The 20,104-nt window shown below is 48.5% G+C and overlaps 1 protein-coding gene across 2 annotated transcripts in view; it reads right to left on the bottom strand.

Moving 5' to 3' along the window:
- Window positions 1-3,585: 3,585 nt before the first annotated feature.
- UBE3C (ubiquitin protein ligase E3C) overlaps window positions 3,586-20,104 on the bottom strand; it is an 82,036-nt gene continuing 65,517 nt past the window's right edge. Inside the window, exons 19-24 of one of the 2 annotated variants that reach the window (XM_081038135.1) lie at window positions 19,342-19,554; window positions 12,662-12,850; window positions 12,516-12,582; window positions 9,415-9,545; window positions 4,925-5,123; window positions 3,586-3,953 (exon numbers count right to left, since the gene is read on the bottom strand). In XM_081038135.1, coding sequence (XP_080894261.1) covers window positions 4,953-5,123; window positions 9,415-9,545; window positions 12,516-12,582; window positions 12,662-12,850; window positions 19,342-19,554 — 771 coding nt within the window. In that variant the 3' untranslated portion in view covers window positions 3,586-3,953; window positions 4,925-4,952. Of the gene's footprint in view, window positions 5,124-9,414; window positions 9,546-12,515; window positions 12,583-12,661; window positions 12,851-19,341; window positions 19,555-20,104 lie in introns of both variants that reach the window. The other variant, XM_081038134.1, reaches the window with a different exon arrangement.

The following is a 20,104-nucleotide window of genomic DNA, read 5'->3' as shown; positions in this document are numbered from 1 at the left end:
CTAGAAGGATGGGGTCCACACAAGGCCTGGTCACGGATGCTGGCTGTGCCCCCTAGGGTACACTCAGGAGGCCGGGCTGCTGCCCAGTAAGAACCTCCATGCCTGTGGACTGCGTGCCCACGAGCCTGACCCCAGTACAAACGCTGGACGCTGGGCTCCTGGGTGGGGTCCCGCCAGGCCCCTGCCCCACCTTTCCCTCTGCTGATTTATCTGCGTTTTACCATAATGCACTGTAGCCATGAGCAGAACCCTTTAAGTCCAGAGTCCTAGTGAATCACCTGGCCCGGGGGTGGTCTTGGGGACCCCAACAGGATGGGCAAGTGGGGAGTGTGGTCATGATCTCAGGGGGAACGGGGGGAGGAACCCATGAGGTCCCATCTTGATCGTGGAATCTGAGATACTCAAACATTAGGAAACAGTTGATCTGGTCTATAAAGTTACAGACATCATTTATCCTGACAGCCCGGGCTCTTCCTCATGGTGACCTTTCAAGAAGAAATATAATACCGTCTATTTGACTTATTTTTCCCCAATCTGTAGGTTGCCGTTTCATTTTGTTGATGGTTTCCTTGCCATGAAGAAGCTGAAATCTTTTTATTTTTTCTCCCATCAGTCGATGAGTACTGGGTTCCCCCCACCTTTGGGCTATCATAACACTGCTGCACGTCTGTGCACACGTTTCGTGTGGACACGTGTGTACTGGGTACAAACCTGGGTGCAAACCTAGAAGTGGAACTGCTTGCTCATATGCTAAGTCTAACATCCCAAACCTTTTTTGAAACTTTTGGTAAAAGCCTTGCTGTCTATCCTATTGTTTCAGTAGTCACCTCATGATGAAGACACAGGCAGGACAACCCTCCTGACCAGTCACTAGCTCCCGGATGTAGCCAGGCAGAGTGCTGTCACTAAGAGAAAGCGGACAAGACTTGGGTGAGTCCCAGGACTGGCAGGGAGGCCGCACGGTTGCAGCCCTGGAACACAGACCACAGCGGTTACCTGGGGGAAGGAGGCAAGGCCCTCTCTGGGTTTAGGGGCACCAAACAGCAGCACTGGAGAAGGTACATGCCCAGTGGAGGGGCAGCACGCTGGGGGTGGTCTGCTCGGGGGCATCACGGTTGCGTGCAGAGGGCACCTAACCGGGACCCAGGACAGAGTCCAAAGGCTTATAAATGCGGTGTTCACTTTAAATTTATCTCGGTTAGCGAAACACTCCTTCCCAGATGAAGCACAGCCCTTCAATGAGTAACTGCTGAGCACCTACTGTGAGCCGGGATTTGTTCCAGGCGCTTGGGACGCGGCGCTTTACTGCACAAACCCCTACCAGAATGACACGTACATTCCGGTGGGGCGGGAGAAAAAGATGAGTGAAATACTAAAGTACTGGACACAAGGACTGCCACCGGGGAGCTGTCCTTTTAACAATGGGGTACGGAAAGGTGACATTGAGCAAAGAAGTGCCTGAGGAAAGCAGGAAGCCAGTCCCTCCGTGCCCTGAGGCCACAGGAGGGGACAAGGAAGGAAGCAGAGGGCCCAGTCAGCACGAGGGCAGATGGCATGGGAGGGCACCAGGTGCCGAGTCACCAGGGCTCCAGGGCTCCTGCTCTTTCAGAGACAGACACCGAAAGTTCTGCCCAGAGGAGAGGGAAGGCCTGCCTTAGCAGCAAGCATTTCGTCTTGCTCTGCCCCTGGGGGCGGCGGGCCAGGCCAGGCCAGCCCGGGCCGTCGCCCGAGAGCAGCACTAGTAGGAATGCAAAGCCACCGCTCCATACAAGACACAGTGAGCTGCCTGGCGGTGCAGGCAGAAGCTGACGGTGCCAATTAGATCACGCAGAAGCAGGCAAGCGATGGGCAGCCCACCTCGCCGCCATCTCAGCCAGCACTGCCATGGCCCTTCTGGAAGCAGACCCGAAAGGGCAGCACACAGCGGACGGCACAGAGAGTGGCTGTCCTCTGGCCAGCTCTGCGGGGACCAAGCAGTAATGAGGTCCTGCAGGGCAGCACACTAAGGTGCAGTGCTGGTCGTAGTTGCAGTGCTATCTGCAATGTGTGGCGTCAAACCATATAGGAAGACAACTTAGACAAGACTCCACTGGTTATAATACGGTAAGGTCCAAAGCACCCTACGTCACCCTACGTCACCTTCCCGACATTCCTGGGAAGCCACCATATGTAAGGGTCCCCTTTCACAGACATATAAAGTGCCCGGGCTTAAGAGCTCACCCTCAGAGTTTTCTGGAAGCAGAGACCTCTGAGTGGGCCGTGGCCACCAGGGGCCCAGGGAGCCCCCCACCTGCAGCCTGCCTCGGTCCTCCCCACTCTCTTCCGATTTCCCGCCTGGTCCTGCTGGTCACCCAGCCTCCCGACGTCGTCAGCTCTGGCCACACTGCAATGCCAGGAACAAGCCTTCAGAAGCCAAAAAGAGCCCAACTACATACCCCTCACTCGGGGAGAAATGTCCCCCTGAAACAAATTCTGGGGAAAGCTGCCGTCCTGTGTGGCACAGTGGGGGGCTGCTGACGGAATGTGCTCTGGCCTGGAGTATATGTGTCAGAAAGCTGACTGCTCTCAGCCTGTTTTGGTCCTGGCTGTAAGAAATCCACGAACCTGCAGCTCTGCTCTCCAATTTTAGGCTGCTAGGCCACTCGCATCATTGTAGGCCTTTAGCTGTTTGTCCTTCTCTAAAGTACAAGGCAGCTTGAACACCAAGCTGCTCCTGCTCATGCCACCTTCTTCAGGAGCTCCCCCCACCGCCACCCCAGCAGAGCCCCCGCCTCCATCTGTGTGGCCTCTCACCAGCAGGTCCGCGTCTGGGATGTGTGACTGGGCGGACTGCAGGCTTGTGTGCCACCCAGAGCCATGCCACGCAGGAGCACACCGCACTATGGACTCGGCACCCTGGTGAGATAAGCTCCCCAATGAGCTTTCGCAGGACACCTAGCAAACACCTGTTTGCAGATAACAGCTTGTGAGAAATGCCTGGGATAACCTCCCCTTTAATTCAACGTTTAGGTTGGAGCGTGAAACTACCAGAAGAAAAAAGTGGAGCAGAACACAGAAAAAGGCACCACAACAGTGAGGAGAGGAGAATGTCCCTTTGGTATCATTTTTCTTAACAATGTAATGCAAGGTGAGTGTCCCTCCCCGCAGAGCCCGGGCTCTCACCACCGGCCACGGGCACCCTCCCAGCACACGTGGGAGGGGGCACAGCCTGCTTGGAGCTTCCAACAGTGCGTTTCAGATGACAGGATCACTGTCTAGCACATCTGACTGTCACACTATTCACCGATGACACCTGTGATAAAACCAGTTCACACTGAGAAGTCGTGCTGTTCCTAGGACAGAACAGAACTAACCACAATGATATGGGGTATGACTCCAACACAACCTTGGGGAAAAAAACATTTAATGCAAATATTTAGCCATTAGAACATACAAATAAATAAGCTCAGGATAGCTGAGGAAAAAACCCAAATAAGTGTAATTGCCCATTTCTTTTCAGTCCCAGATATTTCCAAAATACTGATAAAAAAAGTACAAATTAACTAATAAGAAGATATGGAACATTCGACATAAAACAACCTCAAATAAAAATAAAACCAAGGACAAACCCTAGTTATTTTATTTCTGTATATCAAGACTACAAATAGCATTTAAACACTTAATTTATTATTCAAATTAAGAAATTATACATTTTGTTTTGATAATGGTCATTGTCTTAAAAGTGTCATTCAGTTTCCCCACAGTTAAAAGTATATTGCTAGTTCTGGCCAATTCAACAGGACAGCCCCCAGAGCTCCAGTGACTGAGATGCCGGCCGTGGAAGACAGAAGTCAGACTCGAGACCTTCTGTGCCCGGCATCAGCCGAGGTCACTGTTCTCTCAGCCGCCGCGCTGAAACACTCCGTGTCCAGAGACTGAATCACCCAGCAACAAGTCAGGTCCAGATAAAGTGCCTATTACGAGAGAATTCCAACACTCCTCCCCTGGACACGAGTCGGGGACTGTCCCGTCTTCCTTCCAAGCAGCACCATTGAGGAAGCGGAGGGTGCAGGTGCATGGCGAGTGACCCCAATATCCAGGTGACCGGCCAGTCAGCCCGGGCTGCAGAGGGCAGGCGGGCGGCCCCAGGCTCGGCCCCAGTGGGCTGCAGGCAAAGGCGCAGCCCAGCACTTTGGTTCAAGTGACTGGAATCGATGCTCAGCGTCTATTCTCCCAAGTCATCACGTTTCGTAGGTCATACACATGCCACAGGAACTAGACAGAGACCCTCCCCTCCTCGAACGCTCTCCAGGCACCAAGTGGAGACAGAAATGGAACAAGAATGAAGTACCCACCTCACATACACCCACACGCAGTAATACCCCAACCACCATGATGCAGGTCAATGGTATACCGAACACAAGCATGCTAGTCCTATGGTGGGGAAATGGCTTAAAAAGCACAACCAAAATACAATCGTTCTAGCTCTTCTCCAAACCTAACCACTTTGGGAAAAGGCAGCAGGAAGAAAACGCCTTCAGTTTTGATAATTAGGCTTGTAAACAATTCAACTGCAGGCGAAGCCAGGCCCTGAGAGTCAGCATCTGCAGCTCTCAGACCCGCCTCTGCAGGCTGAGGGCCAGGCCCAGCCCGCAGCTGCCCCCCGAGCCTGGAACCCACTGGCAAAGCCAGAGCCGCATCTTTGGTTAATTTCACCGAGCTGCCACCAGTCTTCAAATTGTGCTCTTCTTGGCAAAATTACTAAGCCACATGGCACATGACATTTGTCACTTTAAGTTATCTGAAAAGTGATGTCCGTCTACAGAAGCGAGCACGTCTTAACAAATCGTGAAAGATGGAGGAGGGGGTGACGGGCAGGGCCTGGGAGAGCTTGGGGGTGCAGCCTGAGCGCTGGCTCGGAGGGGCGGCCCAAGGTGCTACTCACGCAGCGGCGGAGGGTGGAGCCGCTCGGCTCAGCTGAGCTCGAAGCCCGCGGCGCACTCGATGGCGTAGAGCAGCTTGCTGCGCAGCAGCGCCTCGTCTGGGAACTCGGGCAGCTTCAGCAGGTTCATGCACGTGCTGGCCGTGGGGAGCCGCTCCAGGTCGGAACCGCCGTGATGGATGCAGAAGGCCGGGTACAGCTCCTGCAAGAGCGGGCGCACGAGCCTGCGTTGAGCAAGCGGCTTCCTGACGCCAAAACCCTGTCCTCTGCACAAACACACCCACATGGACGCGAGCCGTGCAAGCCGCCAGTGGTCCAGATGGGAGACGTTACAGCTATTCTAGTCGGAATTCCTTACACTCAACCACAATTCCGACTTTCTATAGTGAAAACATGAATTTTGTTCCAGGGAACCTATTCAAACAGTATAGGAAATAATTACCCGTTCACCACTGAAGTGGGAACTAGAGAACCAAAGCGGAGCCATGTTCCTGTCTGACAGGGACATCTGGACAGTCTAGGCCACCTTACCAAGCGTGGCAGGCACACTTCAGCTGCACTTTCTTTCATCTGTGGGCAAAGCCCACAAAATGCTGAATAAAGAGACTTATATGCTTTTTATCAATCTTTGTACATCTCTTTTACTGTTAATATATAAACCTGATTTAAAGGACATGTGGCCTGTAATACAGGCTACAAAACCACTGTCTTTTCTTCTATTTATACACTACTTGAAATATCTCATGAAAATTTAGAACAGGAACCAAAAGAAAAACAGAAACAACATTTATTATTTAGCATTCTGAGTACACTGAAGACAATAATTTTCTCAAATGCTTGAGTAAAGTAAAATAAAACCATCACATTTTTGAAATAGAAAAGGCTCTGAAGGTAGGGCCAGTGAGCGCTGGGTAAATGGTCAAGTGATTGGGGAAATGGAAAGCTTGAAATATATTTTGCAGTTAAATGTCACATTTTAGTGTTTCTTTCATAATGCTAATTGAATTTCCTACTTCGACTCTTAAAAGTAAAAAAAATGAAGTTCTTTATTGAAATCTGAGTCAAGGGCACCATTTCATGCATAATTCAACAGAGTACAACGGGAATTTGCATTAATTCAGAGTGAGAAAAATCATCAATTTATTATGTGGCCTGATGGCAACTTAACAATTTTCTACAGCACTTTAATGATTTTTTTTGTCTGTAACAATCACATTCATTAAACATATTAAACTTTAATTAGCTTTAGCAGATGTTATTCTTCTCCGATAATCTAGCACTAAGGAGTTTCATAACTTTTAAATTATGCATGCTGCCTGCTACTTATGGAACTTCAACTCAAAGACAGTCTCCTCTTTTAAATCTGAAGTCTGCCAGCCCTTTCAGTGTGCACGCTCAACTAACTGGAAAGCATAAATATTAAGGTGATTTTTCCAAATCTGGAGTCTTAACCTGACAATTGCAAAAACATTTGAAAACTCTTAATTAGATTTCACATTGAATATATTTTAGATCATTGAAAAAAATCTAAAATAGGAAGAATGTCTCATGGCTTCCAAAAAAGTATTCTTCATGGTAGGGTGATAACTCAATTGTGACGGTACGGGGCCATCAACAGGGAAGAGAAGATTTCCACTGTGACTCCACTTGGGATTTTAAAAGCTAATGTCAATTCCTCAAGTCTCCCTTCTTCTCAGCCCGGACACCCCTGCTCAGCGAAGGGCGTCTTCGGCACTTCTAGGCCCAGACAGCCTTGCCCGCCTGCCCACTCCTCCTCTGGCTGCCCGAAGTCTGGAACCGACCCCTTCCAGCAAGACCCCTAATTTCTCCTGCAGTGAACATCACTGGCTTGAATGAACTCCCCAGAAGCCGGCGGAAACCTCTGGGCCTTCCACTCAGTGTTGATGGGAGTAGGTCCTCCAAACTTCTCTTCTAGAAACAAGACACTTCAGGTTCTTACTTTTAAGCTTGGTGGAAGATGCTAGAAGCCTTGTTGCTCATAATAAATTTTACTAATAAAATTACCTAATGGTGAAATCCTAATGCCTAAGATTTGCTATGACTGTTCATGTCACTAACCAGTGAGAATCGCTCCGCAGACCGCCCTTTACTTACTGCCTTTATTTGTGCCATTTGCACATTTTACCTGCATCCTTCCTGAACCCCAGATCCCAGCACAGCAGCATCCCCAGACCTCACACATGCCCAAGGAACCAAAAGCAAAGACCTGCTGCCTCCAGGCGGCTCTGCAGCCAGTGTGTGAGGCTGTGCAGTGGACCCACATGTGCCTGGGGGCGGGGGGGTGGCGCACCAAGACAGAAGCAGCACCGAATCTGCCAGTCGCTTTGCTCAGGTGTGTCGCCTGCACAGGCTGCACCCAGCCCGTCTTTTTCTTTCAATATTCTGTGCCAGTTCAGCCTTCTCCCACGCGCATGCTTTCTATCCTGTGATTCTTAATGTTAACTTGTTTCTGTTTCTGGCCAACATGGTTGGTTCTGCCGGTCTTCTGCTGCACGCTTGTTTTCTCCCTCTGATATGGAGGTTAGAGAAATGATTTTAGTTCTGCTAAGATCACTGAGCAATACTGTTCGCTAGTAGGTTACGTTCATGTCTTTATTCCTCCCTGCTCTGACACGTGACAGTCCAGATCTACCTGCCGCGGAAAACGACCTCAGCACCTGCCCCACTCACTGCCCTAGTTCCAGTGGCATTTCCCGGGATGTGGTACGACGTTGCTGATGTCAGTTTTAAAAACCAGCTTAACTGAGGTATAATTTACATACTGTGAGATCTGTCCATTTAAATGCACAATTCTATGAATTTTTTCAATTTAGGGCGTTGTGCAACCAAACCATTCCCACAATCCAGTTGGAATGTCGCCTCCGCCCAAGGGCCCCGCTCCCAGCCCAGCCCTCGGCACACTGGCCTGCTCATCTCCTAACATGTCTTTTGAAGATACCTCACACGCGTGGAATTGGAACGCGTGCAGTCTTTACCTCCCGCCTTGCTCTCAGCACAACGTGGGCTCGCAGTATCCACGCATGCAGGGGACAGAGCACTTGGGCTCCCTCTGATTTCTCACCTGCCCACTGTGTGGGCACACCACTGTGTTTAGCCTCTACCACCTGATGGACATCTGAGCTAGTCCCAGGTTCGAGCCGTCACGAACCATCCTGTGCGCAACGGCTGCAGGAGTGCGGTGTGAGCGCATGCTGCCTTCTGTCCTGACTATTGTACATTCGAAGGAGTGGGATCGCTCCAACAACGAGGAACCTTCTCAGGATAACTTGCCTGCAGCACCCACTGAGAATGTCCACGACACAGACCAACAGGAACTGAAGAGACGTGACAGCTAATTGTGATGTGCGGCCCTGGCGTGGACCCTGCAGTGGGCACACATTGTGGGAGGGACAGCGGGTGTGGCCTCAGTGCACCCCGCGCCCTGGAGGGCGGGGTAGCAGGAGTGCTGAGCGCAGTCCTGGGGTCTGAGTCAGGGGGCAAGGCGAGGCTGCGGTCCCAGGCCCACACTCTGCGAGCCACTCGGAGATAACACCAGTCTCACCATGGGCCATCTGGATCATTTAACTATAGTACGTACAAGTATTTGTATTTTAGGAAACAGGTTCAAGGAACAGGAGGGCCTTCAACTTACTCTCACATGATTCAGAAAAGAAACAGAGAATAAGAACACAAATGTGGCAAAAGATTAACAACTGGCAATTGTGGGTTAAGATGTTCTTTGAATTCTTGCAACTTTTCTATACATTTTAAATAATTTCAAAGTAAAAAGTTAAAGAAAAGAATACCTCATGTTTAACTCATCTTCAAAGGTTGCTGGAGTGACCTACCTGAAGTTTCACAAGGTCATCTAACTTGTCATTATTCTGTATTACCAATACCACTGTATCTTTCAACTATTAATGCTGCTTTATTTTAATTTACAACGAATAAGGGGAACACTAACTGTGCTTCGACCAATTTTAACCACTAAAAACATTAAGTCAAATTATATGAGATCAACATTAATGATCAGAAAGGGTACAAAATAAAATGAGTGACAGCGAGCCACCAGGAGGAAATGTGCTGCAGTTCCCACCTCTCTGCTCACACACACTCTGTCCCATTCTGAGCCTGTGTTCCGCTCAGCTCAGTAGTGACAATGGCCCAAGATGGTGACAGACGGCGGGGAGGGGAACTGACGTTAGTCAGCGGGGCAGACGCTGACCATCACAGGCCATCACCACCACCTTGTGTGAGCATGACATCACGGGCTGACCCCGCACACGTAAGGGACGACAGAAGCGGCACCTCACTGACCCCACTACATACCTGGCTAACGTAGCTAAACACAGCGTGAACATAACCACCATGGTTCCAAAGCACCCCACTGTAAACCTGACTCTCCGGAAACAGTGTGTGCCATGTACTTCTATGTGACCACACCTGACAGCCTGCTGCCTTTCTTCCTACGACATGGCCCAGAAGTCGTGTACCTTAAACCCCAAGAGTGGGGGTCGGGAGCAGCTGGTGACAAACTTGAGCAGTTTCCGCTTTTCTTCATCCGTGAACCCTTCCACAACTCGCCAGAAGACTTTGATGACAGGATGGTCAGCAGAATAGCCTCCTGTGACACAATGAGCACATTTTAGCAAAAATAAGCTATGTGCCAAAGCAGGAAGGCGTAAAGGCTCAGACGTACAGGCAGCCCATTCCTGTCGCGCCCGGCACGGTGACAGGCGGGCTCATGGCTGGAAGCCACATCTAACTAACACTTCTCGTGCTGTTCCTGGGATGAAAGCCAAGTACATAGGTACCAGAGCACCCAAGACCAGAATGGGGAACGCCCTGCATTTACAAGGCGCCCTGGCAGGAAACAATGCTGCAAAGGGGTCTGATTTTTTAGAGCTCTGCTGGGAGTTAAAATCAACCTGTGGTGAGCAGCAGACCCTAAGTAACAGGACTTACCTGATGGTCACACATCAAAAATGGGAGACTTGGGATTTTTATCTCTACTAAAGTTGGTTATTTTGGCAACGTGACCTCAGCGTCTAGTTTGCTTTATCACCTGTCTGTCCTTCTGATATGAGGTACAGACCATGGCTGACAACCAACCCAGCACACGATTAGAACACTATTCTGAAGTGTAATGTCTGCTACTTACAGCTTTTCATCTAGTTAAGTGCTTCCTAAAACTGAAATAATTGCTATATATTGTTCCCTCATTGTTAATATACCACAGAAATAACATCAATAAAATATCTTAAGTGCATTAATTGGCACCAAAATGAATATGATAATATTTTAAACCTATTTACTGGAATAGCTCAGATCGTTAAAGGTAGAAATTTTCAGTGCAGATAGGGTAATGCAAACATCCCAAGACAATTTCTTGGCAAAGGCGAGACCGGACTGATCTCATTTTCTTAAACTCATGACTTGATAGTGGGGACAATGTGACCTTAGGTATTATTTGCCTTTACACAGACATTAGAGTTCAAGTTTAGAGCAATATGAATTAACCAGACGGGGGACACGCACACATTGATACAGTTTAATATGCACATATGTAAACGGCTGGAGTTTAGCGAGTTTGCAGCTGTCACCAGTCCACTTCCGTCCACCCACGACAGCCACGCCCTGGCCTGTTTCTGGAGTGTGCTCCTCCTCAACAAAACCATACCCACGAGCTATGCGACTTAACCTCAGCCCAGCGCCGAAGACTTTTCAAAGTTACCTTGGACGAAAGGTGGGGGAACAGTGTTGAACTCAGCAGGAGTCTAGGTCGGTTCCATGTTTTTAAATAACATAAAATTCACCATTTAAGCCATTTGTAAGCATGCAGTTCAGAGGCATTACGTGTGTTCACCTGCTGTGCAGCCGTCACCGTTCTTTCCAACCAACTCTCTGTCAGGCCAACAGCAAGTCCCCACTCTCGGCCCCGCCCGGTAACTGCTCATCTGCTCTCAGCGTCTAGGGTTCTGCCTGTCCAGGTATTTCACGTGAGTGGAATCACACAACATATGTCCTTTAGTGTGGGTCTGGCTTATTTCATTTAATATAATGTTTTCAATATTCATCCATGTTGTAACATGTACTTGAACTGCTTTTCTTTTTAACCCTTAATGTTCCCTGTATGTACAGACCACATTTTGTTCATCCTTTCATTGTAGATGGATGTTGGGTCATTTCTACCTCTTGGTTGCATGAACACAGGCATGCAAGTGTCTGTTCCAGTCCCTGCTTCCAACCCCTTTGGCTATATGCCCAGGAGTACAACTGCTAGTCATGCAGCAATTCCATGTTTAGCTTTTTGGGGAGCTACCAAACCATTTTCCATAGTGGCCATTTTACATACCCACCCGCAATGCACGAGGGCTCCAATTTCTCCACATCTGCACCAACATGTGTTGTTTTCTGTGTGTGTGTGTGTGTGTGTGACAGCCACCTAAAGGATGTCATGTACGCCTTGCTGTGGTTTGGACCTGCAATCTGCATTTCCCTAATGATTAGTGATATTGAGCTGAATAGTTATTTGCATATTTTCTGTGGAGAAATGTCTATTAAAGTCCTTTGCCCATTTTTGAACTGGGCTGTCTTTTAGTTGTTGAGTTTTAAGAGTTCTTTATGTATTCTGGATACCAGACCCTTATCAATTATGATTTCCAACTATTTTCTCCCATTCTACAGGTTGTCTTTTCACTTTCTTGACAATGTCTTGATGCACACATTTTGATGAAGTACGTTTCCTTTTTCTTTCATTAGTTGTGCTTTTGACATCGTATCTGAGAACCCATTGCCAAATCCAAGGCCACGGAGCTTCATCCCTGTTTTCTCCTAAGGAGTTTACAGTCGTAGCTCTTATATATGGTGTTGATCCATTTTGAGTTAATATTTTGTATATGGTGTGAGGTACGGGTACAGCCCCATTCTGTTGCAAAAACTCAGTTGTTCTACAGTTAACTTTTTAGATAACAGTAAACTTTTCCAGAGACTCTACCATTTTACATCCCCATCAGTCAAGAGGGTTGTAATTTCTCCGCATACTCACTAACTCTTGGTGTTGTCTATCTTTTTGATTACAGTCCTTCTAGTGGATGTGTAGTGGTATAGCATTAGGATTTCATTTCCATTTCCCTACTGATTAATGGTGTTAAATAGCTGTTCATGTGTTTATTTGCTTACTGACCATTTATCTGTATCTTAAGTTAAATTTTTTTGGCTCATTTTTAAACCCAGTTGTTTGTCAGAGTTGCAAGAGCCCTTTATATGCTGTAGGCACACTCCACAATTAGATGTATTACTTTCAGATAGTTTTTCCCAATCTGTGGCTTGTCTTTTCATTTTCTTAATGGTCTTTTGATGCACAAAGGCTTTCATTTTGAGGAAGTCCAGTTTCCCAGTGGGCGGGGAGGGAGGCGGGGCAGACGGAAAGTCAGGAGAAGGACCTTCACTGTGGGCCTCGTTACACATTCTGGGTTTTGAACCCACATAGTTAAAAATGTGCTACCTATACAAGAAAGTCTGTGAAAAATTACTTTGGAAATAGGCCTCCGATACCAGCTTCAGGAATAAGTAACCAGTAGTGATAACATACCTGAGTAGTTTGTAAAGGATTTCAGGTCCTCCAGACTTATGGGAACTTGTGCACCAGAAATTAACACCTGAAAGAAAGGTTCAGTTCATGAGGGTGGAGGCAGATCTGCAGCGAGCCTTTTCAGGCGGGGCAGGCTGGCAGCGAACCTGGATCTCCTGCTGGTCGAACATCCGCAGCCACTCCAGGCTGACCACGTTGGCCAGGCCCTGCCGGAAGGCCAGACAGTGCTGCCGGATCTGCCGGTTCAGCCTGTAGTCTGCCACCAAGTGGATGTACGCGATGCGGTTGGCGCTGGTGACAGGGATGTCCTTCCCGCCGAACTTCAGCTCCACCACCTGTGAACAGGAAAACCCGGGTCTGCAAGTCTTCAAAGGACTGCAGGGTACACAGTGGAAAGCACGCACAGCACACACCCAGTACCCACACACTTGAATGTGCCCAAAAGGGCCCCAGCTCGGCGTCTCCCTCTGGCTAGAAGAGCACTGACCCTGCTTTCTCCAAAGTACTAAGCATTGAGGCCCCGTGAAATCATGGCGCTTCCATGAAAGAAAACCAGAAATCCCAGTGGGCAAAGACGTGGACCAAATGATCAGCACGAGTCAGACGGATTCACATTGGAGAAAACGCAGTGTAAGGGATTAAGGCTGAAGGAAAACGCCTGCTCACACTGGCACACACAGCAGTGTCCGTGGCTCTGTATTTCCGTGACGTTCCTACTACTGTGAAGTACTTTCCTGTGACTCGCAGGCAGTGGGGGTGATCAGTGGTAACTGGCCAGCCTATTTGGTCATTACGTGGCCAAGCTCAGACCCTGCAGGGCCCGGGCCGGGTCAGAAACGAGCTCTGCGGACATGGCCAGCGTATCCGTGGGCAAGCACTGTGGTCGCAGAGGTACCTACTGGTTCCTGCTCCTCTCTGACGTGTGGCCACACACATATTATGCCCCCTTTTGTCATTAGTAAAACGATGACATCTGCTTTGCCTACTTGGACTTGCAACTAGGTAAGCTGACAAAAACAAGCTGACAAAACGTCACGGAGAACTGTAAAACTTGTAAGCTAATGTACAGGAGTGTACTTTTGAAACTGCTGTTTACTAGTACTAAACAGAGAGAGGCATTCATGATGCATTCGAATGAAACTATCCAGGCCTGGGCCTAGAGAAACATGAAATAAACACAAATTAAGTGAGCGCAGACCTTCCAGAGCGACTTAGTAAGGGGACTGCTGCTAGTGGGAACCGAGTGACATCTCGGAACAGGCTTCACGTACCTGCCACGCACGTGGCAAACATTTTGGGGCTTTCAGGTTGTGGACGACGAGAAAACTATTAATAGCCCCCCATGTGATTTTCTTCGGGGTCCTCACTTGTCCTGGTGTTCCATTCCAAGGGTAGAAAGACCACCAGTCCTGCTGGGCAATAGCTTCCCCGATTTTTCCCCACTTTACAGAAAGGCTACCCTAAAATCTGCTCAGAAACTTCCCTCAAATCATGCTAAGTCTGATGGTTACATGGCCACCTCACGTTATGAAAGTCATGCAGCTTTATCACACTGCTTCTTTCAATCCTGCACATTCCAGATGACATCCGGCTCTCCCTAATTCACATTCTCGCTGCTGAACCACCGTCTCAGAAAGGGCTCCACACCCCAGCCTCTCTGGGGGGCCGTGCGGTTCCCCACTGACAGACCATCTGTCTCCTAGCCTGGCTGGTGCTGTTTCCACGTATAAACCAGCACCCACCCCTTAAGTGGATTAACGCAGGTAATAAATGATGATGTACTTACTGTGTGATGTGGGAGACGCAGGGCCCAAGAAGCGATCAGTTAAAGGACCCCCTAAGCCCCCCACCTGCCTAATCAAACAGCACTGACATTTCTAGTGTTGTTAAAGCGGTTACACTGTGGGCGTTTAAACTCCTAAACAACTACCTAGGTTTAAAATCCTGTCACACTGTCCCAAGACGCCGGTTTTCAGGGCATTCTGAAATCTTTCAACAGGAGCTAGAGCAAGAGCCGCGCTCCCAGCCACTTCCAAAGTTGGCAGGTCCCAGCACCACAAAAGACAGGGGCCTTCCCTTGGGCACACGCTTCCCCTCACACACAGACTGCATCTATCCTGCCCGCAACTTCCGCCCCTTTTGAAGACAAGGAAGTCTTCGACTGGCCCAAGGTCACACAGCAAAGCAGCAACACCAGGACTATAACCAAGGTCTCGTGACTCAAGTTCAATGCTTTTCTACATAACAGATGATTATTTATGGGTCCATCTTAAACCCTCAGCATTTCCTCAAGGGAGATGTGGATATAAATTAGTAGTCTAAAATTTCATGTTCTTTTTTTAAGCAGGCTAACAAACAGCCATATTGATTACCCTGAAGAAACAAATTTGAGAGCAAAACCATTATTTTAAAAGGGAAGATTAATTAACATAACCTGCCAACATAATGAAGTATTTGCATATTACAGACCTTTAAGTCATAATATTTTATAAACTTAAAGCTGTACAGAGGACCACATTTCTATATCCATTTCTACAGAAATCTGTAAGATCGACCCCCAAATTAGTTGCTTTACCAGTGACTTTCTTAAATTTCCCAGTTGGACTCTTTAGTGTAATTATTCGTGCACATTATCATCTGTAACCTCTTTGCTCAGGGGGCATTTCTATGACTAATTGGAACATCTTCCCTGTACACTTTTCCTTTTAACAGATTCCAATGTTATCAGTGGCGCTTTAATGGAACTCTTACCCAGGCGACATCTCACTATTACCATCTATTTCCGAAAGAAAAGTGGGGAACGCTCCATTAGCAAAGCCTGCACGGTTCGTTATGACCTGACCGCCCCAGAGCCTCTATGCCGTTCTGAAATCACTACAGGTGGAGCGAGGCAGCAGCGCTGCTGTGAATGTCCGAAATTTCCTTCGGAACAAACCTCATCTTTGAAAGAACACCTGAACTTTGCACTGTTGAAGCTTCAGCTCTACCGGACAGAAGAAGAGGCTGAAACAAAAGCAACCACATAAGCTGCAACCAAATAAAACAGTTCTGTATTCCTCACTCTTACTCTATCTTAAAGCGTCGATGTCTGTTCTCAAAAATGCCTAGAGAAGACCAAGTGCTGGGAGCATCGGAGGCCCGAGGCAGTATCATTTCCTTTATTCCTACCTAGGATTTAATCCATACCTAGTTCTGAAATAGGGAGCTTTAAAGATTAAGCAACAGACAGAAAATTCAAGTACCACAAAAATGATCATTTACAAAACATCCAGAAAGTTTAGACACTAGCCTGTATAAGCTGTGTATAGTTTTTATTTTAGTTTTGAAGACATCACTGCCGTGTAGAAACCACGGAACAGTCCTGCAGTCTAGGGAGGGCGCCAGGAAAACATGCTACATATCTTAGTTTTCGTGAAGAACTCTCAGTATTACAGCACAGCACTGAGGGAGGGAGAGACAGAGAGAAGAAGACAGAAAATGAGAGTTGGGAGGATGTGGAGAAACCGACCTGCCATGCACTGCTGGTGGGGACAATGGGGTAGCCACCAGGAAAAGTGTGGAGGGTCCTCAAAAAGGTAAACAGAACTGCCACATGAGCCAACAGTTCCACTTCGTGGCACTATTCATGAGCTGAAACAACTCTGCTGTCCACTGAGAGACGAATGAATAAACCAATGTGACACATACATGCAATGGAATGTTACTCAGCCTTGAAAAGGAATAAATTCTGACACAGGCTACGATGTGAATGGACCCTAAGGACTTCCTGCTCAGTGAAATGAACCAGTCACAAAAGGACAATGTGACAGTGTGAGTCCACTCATCTGAGGGCCTAGAGTCGTCAGACTCACAGGGACAGAAAAGTGGAGTGGTGGGTGTCGGGGCTGGGGAGGGGGATGGAGAGTTGGTATAATGACGTCCTGCCTGCCCCCCCACCCCCGACTCACATAAAATCTACTTAGCTCAAGACACTCATCTACAGAACATGATTTTACAAATGAAGATTGCAGGGGAAGTCACGGTGTCTCTGAATCCTGGGACCAACTGACCCAGAGGACACCGGACTGCTCCCAGGTGCTGCCCTGACTCGGAGAAGCAAACTGCAGCTCCCTGCGACAGGAGGCCAAACGTTTTCCTGTTGCTCACTCACCCCGCTCAGAAGTACACCTGCTTAGCTATCTTACTCTGAGGCACGGAATTACTCACAACAACGACGAAATACTGGCTCTCCTTCTGAGTTTGTTTAGCCTTTCTAAGGCCGAAGGCCTTAAACGGTTCTCCATGACGACAGGAAGAAGCCCAGACGCCTTGGCGGCCATCTACCTCCTCTCCTACACGCCCCGTGAACTTCAGCCACTTCGAAATCTGCTCACCTCCTAGTGAAGTGATCTCCTTCTCACCCATCCAGGGTCTCTCCCTGAGAGCCCTCCCGGGCCTCCGTGTCAGCTACGACTAAACTTCACATCTCATTACACAGGTCGCCTCTGCCTCTCTCGTTACGATGTACGTGGTCTTATAGTTTAAAAAACCTTCCTATGCATAGCACAGTGGCCAGGACACAGAGCGTCATGGGTATGTCATGAATGAATGAATGAAGAGGCACGGTGACAAGCAGGTAACGGGATATAAAAAGGCCAAATGGCACTGATCCAAACTTGTTCAATGTGTGTTTAGCATAATGAAATGTTCGTGTTTCGACCTGGGAGTAGGTTAAGGACCCCGTGGGGGTTGATGCTTTCTCAGTGGTGATTCAACTATTTAATATGCAGTTAATTTCAAACTGGCAAAGCTGGGGACCTTTGAGAGCCTGGATCAGAAACCAAGTAATAAAAATTTGGAGCAACAATTACAAAGTTTAAAGATACTATATTTTTTGTAGTTAAAAGCAACTATTAGATTCAGAAAAGATTATCGATCTGAGTACATAAGAATTTTAGAAGGGCGGATGGGTGGCTCAGGTGGTCAGAGCACGAGCTCTGGGCAACGGGGCTGCCGGTTTGATTCCCACAGGGGCCAGCGAGCTGCGCACCCTCCGCAACTAGAAAGAAGTCAATGAGCTACTGCTCAGCTCCCGGGTGGCTAGATGGCTTAGCTGATTGGAATGCGGGCTCTCAACCACAAGGTTGCCGGATCGAATCCTCGACTCCCACAAGGGATGGTGGGCTGCACCCCTGCAACTAAGATTGAACATGGCACCTTGAGCTGAGCTGCCACTGAGCTCCAGGATGGCTCAGTTGGTTGGAGCGCGTCCTCTCAACCACAAGGTTGCCGGTTCGACTCCCACAAGGGATGGTGGGCCGCGCCCCCTGCAACTAGCAATGGCAACTGGACCTAGAGCTAAGCTGCGCCCTCCACAGCTAAGACTGAAAGGACAACAACTTGACTTGGAAAAGTCCTGGAAGTACCACTGTCCCCCCCAAAAAATCCTGTTCCCCTTCCCCAATAAAATCTTTAAAAAAAAAATTGTGTGTGAGAATGTGTTGGTGTATGTCAGTGAGTGTTAAAAAAAGAAAGAATCATAGAAAAGATGCTCTCCCCTGTGAAAGAGACACACTTGTCTGAAAATCAAAGTTAGATAAACACAGTTGGTTACTTTAAAATCTAATAAATGAGATGGTAACAAATGATTTGGAATATCCTTGATTTGTCTGTACGCATTAAAATGAGTTTCGTAAATTATGGGAACATTTTCCCATAAACGTAGAAAGAAAAGCATGGCAAACACCCACATCCCTACCACCAGCTTCAGGAAGTGTCACCTTGTGGCCACCTAGGCCATCTGTACCTCCACCTACTGCCCATCCTCATAATGGTGGTAGCAAATGCCAGATGTTGTCAACCCACCGTAAATAGTTTGTGTGTTGTACGTCAATGTTCATGGCAGTGTTATTCAGAATAGCCCCAAACATCCATCAGTGGATAAAATGTGGCACATCCACACGACAGGACATCATTCAGCCAGAAAATGAAACGAAGCACTGACACCAGCAACAGTAAGTGACGGGAGCCAGTCACAAAAGCCATGTGCTGTGAGAATCCCATTAAGTAAAACATTCAGGCAGAAAGCCATCCATGCTGGCCTCAACTGGGGGTGGGAGTGACCCGCCAATGGACACAGTCTCTCTGGGGTGACAAAATATCCTAAACATAGATGTCGGTGATGGCGCATGGTTCTATGGACATACTAAACTGCACTGGTGGCTTACGTGCTGTGTAAATTGTAGCTCGAGAAAGCTGTTATTTAAAAAATTAGTTTGAGTCTCTAATATACGCTTTTTAAAAATAAAGGATTAAAATATTAAGAGCAACCAGACGTATAATGAAGATCAGAAAAAACATCCTGGCAACCTGCATTACAGCAGCAAGGTGCAGTGAGTGGACGAGCACCGAAGGGGCATAACTACCCAGGGCTGCTGTTGGAACCCGAACCATGAGCGAGACAGAAAACAAGGCTTCATTAACTGGGGTTTCCCAGGTCAGTCAGCGTGCAGGACCACCCATCACCAAGGGGGCGGAACCATTGCCGAGGAGGTGGAGCCCATCACTGAGGGGGTGGGGCTGATCACTGAGGGGGCAGAGCCAATCACGGAGGGGGCAGAGCCTAGCACCCACAGGGCGGAGCCGTACTTGCCCATCTGTGAGCCTGACGTGGGCAAAGCGTTCCAGGCCCTTCAACTCTCCCTCTCGAACCATCAGCCACTGTGACTCTTCCAACTAAAACGTGCAAAAGCTCAAACAATATAAAGTGAATGATTCTATACAGAAGGAAACACAGGTGGGTGAGCTGCCCCCTACCACGTGGACGGAAGCTGGGTGTCAGGCTCACCTGTGCCTCCCCGAGTTCATTGTTCACCACGGTGAAGTTCAGGCCCAGCTCCTCCACGTCGCCTTCATAGCTCTTGAGAAACAGCAAATTCTTGTACACTTCCGGATCTAAGGAAGCTAGGTGATGGATGTCCACGTCGGCGCTGGTTCCCAGTAACTTGGACAGGAAGAACCCAGCAAAGGGCAGCTCTACCAGCATGTTCTCGTAGAGGGCCTGAGAGGAGAGCAAGGACCAGGGTCAGTCAGCATCTCACAGGCATGTTCTTCAGACTTCCCAAAAGAGGCGGCACCTGAGCAAACGGATAGCTAGCAGCCCCAAGAGAGTAGACACTTTCCCTCCATTAAACAAGAGGATGGGGCCAGCCGGGTGGCTCAGGCGGTTGGAGTTCTGTGCTCTGAACTCCGAAGGCTGCCGGTTCGATTCCCACATGGGCCAGTGGGCTCTCAACCACAAGGTTGCTGGTTCAATTCTTCAAGTCCCACAAGGGATGGGAGGTTTTCCCCCTGCAACTAGAATTGAACACGGCACCTTGAGATGAGCTGCCTCCCGGATGGCTCAGTTGGTTGGAGCGCGTCCGCTCAACCACAAGGTTGCCGGTTCAACTCCCACAAGGGATGGTGGGCTGTGCCCCCTGCAACTAGCAACGGCAACTGGACCTGGAGCTGAGCTGTGCCCTCCACAACTAAGACTGAAAGGACGACAACTTGAAGCTGAACGGCACCCTCCACAACTAAGACTGAAAGGACAACAACTTGAATTGGAA

The sequence above is a fragment of the Rhinolophus hipposideros genome, assembly GCF_964194185.1.
Source record: "Rhinolophus hipposideros genome assembly, chromosome: 25".
NCBI classification, from domain to species: domain Eukaryota; kingdom Metazoa; phylum Chordata; class Mammalia; order Chiroptera; family Rhinolophidae; genus Rhinolophus; species Rhinolophus hipposideros.
Note: the sequence above shows the minus strand (reverse complement) of the source record. Positions and strands in the feature narration are given on the sequence as shown.